General features: G+C 39.8%; 1 protein-coding gene across 1 annotated transcript; it reads left to right on the forward strand.

Moving 5' to 3' along the window:
• The first annotated feature begins 2,076 nt into the window (after nt 1-2,076).
• On the forward strand, nt 2,077-4,039 carry LOC122003639 (cation/calcium exchanger 1-like). Its single transcript, XM_042558719.1, has one exon. It carries the CDS (start codon nt 2,148-2,150, stop codon nt 3,780-3,782), a length of 1,635 nt encoding a protein of 544 aa, XP_042414653.1. The 5' UTR covers nt 2,077-2,147; the 3' UTR covers nt 3,783-4,039.
• Nucleotides 4,040-4,415: the final 376 nt, after the last annotated feature.

The raw sequence follows: 4,415 nt of genomic DNA on the forward strand, positions 1-4,415 counted from the left end.
GTTTTCAGACTTGTAGCTTTTAACATTTCGATCTTATACGTTTTGTTATGTGTCGATGAGTTTTTATTTGAATTTATGCTGGATTTTTTTTTTATGGGCGTTGTTGAGTAAGATATCGGATTTGTGTTTTATGGGTGTAGTTGAATAGGAAATTTTGCGATGATTTCCTTATCTTTGCTTTAGTTTAGTTGTTACTATTAAACTGCGTGGATGCTTGTTTATTGTACTTTTATTTTTATTGTTATTATTCCGGTCGTACTGGCCGATGTATATGTGGCCCTGAGGGCATTGTAGAAAGTTTCAGATTGTCACTCGTACAGGAGAGATACTGCTGAAATTTCTTCTGACATGGACTACCTGAGACGTGACATGGGGCCCCACCCAAAGAGGGGCCTTGGGCAGTGCCCTGCCCACCCCCCACAAGGGCTGCCCCTGGTTGTTCTATGAGTAAATTGTCTTAAAATTCTCAATTATGTAATCTCTTTACATATAATCTCATGTCTAAAAAAATTTTATTTTTACTTTCTGCACGTAAAATTTTACTTTCTCATACAAACATCATTACATAATTACCTCTCATATTTGTAGGTACAAAAAGTCTAAAAGTGAATATAATTCCTCTTAAATTTAACACTTTCAGTTAGAATCAAGTATATTTTCTATCAAATTGAACATGACTTTTTTAAACTTAATATAATTCCTGTTAAATTCAGTATCATTTAAAAAGAATCTAGTATATCTAATATTTTTTTATCCAATTGAAGTAAAAAAGAAGTCGTGCTCAATTTGATAGAAAATATATTAAATTTTAGTTTATTGTGTTGTATTTAAGATGAACTATATTTATTTTTAAATTTTTTATATCTAAAAATATAATAAATAATTAGATAAATTAGTATCTATTATATTTAGTTAGGAAATAAAAATAAAGTTTTTAAAATACGAGGATGGTATGTAAAATTTAAATTGTGTTCGAATGTATGTAAATTTTTCATTTTCTACTGCCGACGTAACATTAAGAAACGAGCGACATTAAACTATAGTACATGGTTTTCGTGGATGGGTGAAATTGATCCGGAACCACTCATTTTTTAAAAATAAATTTTAAGCCATTTTTATTTCCTTTTCCTTTGATTAAGGAATAATATAAAGTTTTGTCTCTCGTCCCTTCATCCTATTTTTTATTTACTATTTTTATAACAACTTTACTAAAAATTTTAGTTTTGATATCAATAAAAATTACTTAAATATTAATTAAAATAAATCCAATTTAATAAAATTAGTCCAAATTAAAATTGATCAAATATTATTGTAATTAAAAATTAATATATAGAAAGAGTTATTTTGATTAAAAATGCAGAGAGTAATTGATATAGAAGGATAATTTTTTTCTTGTGTTTTTGCATTTTCTGAAACAAAATATTTGCGTTTGGAACCTATACGACCGCCATCTCACATCGACTATCCAGTCAATGCCGATCGAGACTTTTTTTTTTCTTAACTGAGAAGGTAACACTTCACACACACACACACACACAAAATAAAAAAAAATTATAATGTGAATGAAGCAAGTGATAATGGGAATTAATTTTTATTTTACCTAATTAAATTTTCTATTAAGTGTTAAAAATAAAAATAATAGCCTGAATAGGATCTAATAGTTAGACCCTTTAATCCTGGATTTGGATGGGATAAAAGAAAGTTTATTAATGGAAAGGGAAGAGAAGGAAGTAATTTCTTACCTTCAAATCCAAATATAAAGAAAATGATTATTTGAGATATGGTCTAATCTCAACTGTAACATACCATCTTAAGAAAATTTCCTAAATAAATTTATTCTGATGAAGTCTATAAAATTTTTTTATAAGATCGTATGAATATCCTAAAATTAATTGGTTCACACGGTTGGAGGAATAATAGTAATAATAATATATAAAATAGAAAGCAACATGGCAATTCGATAGATCACCGCGTTTCATCCGTCTGCGCGTTAATGTTTTTTTTTTTTGGAATTTGTCCCTGTTTCATCTGATATATTATGAGGTGCAATGCCATGGAAATTCCACGAGCCTTCTTCTCCCTTTCACCTTCATGTATCAATTCTTAGACCTGAATTCCACCTCTAGATCTCATGCCATGGCGCAGCCATGAGCAGTTCAAATCCGACTTCCAGTTCGCCCATGAAAGCTCCCTTTTTCTTCCTCGTTTCCCTGTTTCTTCTTACTACAGCAGCAGTTGCTGCTGCTGCTGCTGCTGCAGAAGAAGAAGACTGCCATGGCCTGGGCGAGCTCAAAGACCACGAAGCCGTTTGCGCTTACCTCAAAGCTCACGCCTCCGCCTGCGCCCCTGAAGGCTTTATCGACTACCTCCAACTCTTCTACTGCGCCTTCGGCGACCGCCCCTTCATCGGCTACTCCCTCCTCTTGCTCTGCCTCCTCCTCCTCTTCTACCTCCTCGGCGACACCGCCTCCGTCTACTTCTGCTCCTCCCTCGAGGGCCTCTCCTCCGCACTTCACCTCCCGCCCACCATCGCCGGCGTCACGCTCCTCTCCCTCGGCAACGGCGCTCCCGACGTATTCTCCAGCCTCGTCTCTTTCTCCTCCTCCTCCGGCGTCGCCGACGTCGGCCTCAGCAGCGTCCTCGGCGGCGCCTTTTTCGTCTCCACCGTCGTCGTCGCCGCCATCTCCTTCGTCATCGATGGCAGCAGCGCCGCCGTTGACCGCGCCAGCTTCCTCCGCGACCTTTGCTTCTTTCTCTTCATCCTCGCCGCTCTCTCCCTAGTACTGGTCACCGGGAGCACCGGCATTTGGGGCGCCTTCGCCTTCTTCTCCCTCTACTTTGCCTACGTCCTTCTCGTATGGGCCATGCATCACTACAAAAACAGAAACAGCCATCTGCTAATCCCAATTCTCGATTCCTCGGCCGATGAAGAAGACCCAGAAACCAAACTAGTCTCCGAAGAAGCTCGTCGGCCGAAGACTCATTCGAATTCTCCCGTTTCATACTACTTCTTCCGGTTCATCAACCTGCTAAAGATGCCACTCTACTTGCCGAGAAGATTAACAATTCCGGACGTGAGCGAGGAGAGATGGTCCAAGCCATTCACAGTTGCTTCAGTGACTTTGTCACCTCTGTTCCTGGTGACCCTCTGGCTCTCCGAAACAGGAGAAGTAAGCACAGCGGAGAAGTTAATATTCTATTTCATTGGGAGCTTAATAGGTCTTGTTCTCGGTGTCATTGCCATGGTAACCACTGAGAGCTCTGCCCCTCCGAAATCCCTCTTGTTCCCTTGGCTTGCAGGTGGGTTCTTGATGAGCGTGATATGGTCCTACCTGATAGCAGCAGAATTGGTCTCCTTACTTGTCTCCATCGGCGAGATAGCTCACATAAGCCCCTTGGTTTTGGCCTTCACCGTCATGGCTTGGGGCAACTCACTGGGGGACCTCATTGCCAATGTCGCAATGGCCATGCATGGAGGAGGTAACGGGGTTCAGATTGCCATCTCTGGGTGCTACGCAGGGCCAATCTTTAACACACTTGTGGGATTGGGTTTCTCACTTGTGCTGGCTTCTTTGGCTTCTTATCCTACTCCATTTGTGGTGCCTCAGGACACTGCTATATTTGAGACATTAGGGTTCTTAATCGGGGGCTTGCTTTGGGCTCTCATCGTTCTGCCAAGGAGAGGGATGAAGCCGGATAGGGTGTTGGGGATCGGACTGTTGGCCATCTACTTGACATTTCTGTGCTTGAGGCTTCTTGAGAGCCTTGGTCTGGTGAATTGAAGTCGATCTCTTCGTGAATATTGCAGGAAGTTTAGCGATTAACTCTGGCCAATATGCAAAATGTAAATGTTCAGAAATGTGACCTGAATTCCAATCAGTTTGGGGATACTACTTTGGGAATTCTGTTCACAAGCTTTTAGCTTGATAGAAACATTGTAGAAGGGTTATTACTTCAGAATGTGCCAAGAGTGAGTGATGTCTCTCGAGCAATACAGACAAAAAGGATAAGATATTGAGACTGTTCATTGTGTTTCTCCATGTTCATGGTGTGATGATCCAGGCACAGTGCTGCGGAAATTTTTGAATCTTTTTTTATTAATTTGAACCTTTTTTCTTTTAAATTGCTAACGTACATGTCAGTAATACAACAAAAAATTCAGAATCAACCAGTAAAATCATGGACAAGTTGTAGGCTAACTTGTGAAGTTTTTTACATGTTCTAGTTATCGTTTGAACAAGGTAAACTAGGAAGGCTTTGGACTTTGGAGACTCTTCAGACAAATAGATAGGTTAGATCAATCATTCATGCCTAACCTTCTATCCATCTGGTGGAGGCAGTTCTTGACGTATCGGAGTCTCTCATTCACTCTAGCTGACTACCTGTGAGCAACCACATCAGCAGCCATGCATCTC

This window comes from Zingiber officinale, chromosome 7B (genome assembly GCF_018446385.1).
Source record: "Zingiber officinale cultivar Zhangliang chromosome 7B, Zo_v1.1, whole genome shotgun sequence".
Lineage (NCBI taxonomy): Eukaryota > Viridiplantae > Streptophyta > Magnoliopsida > Zingiberales > Zingiberaceae > Zingiber > Zingiber officinale.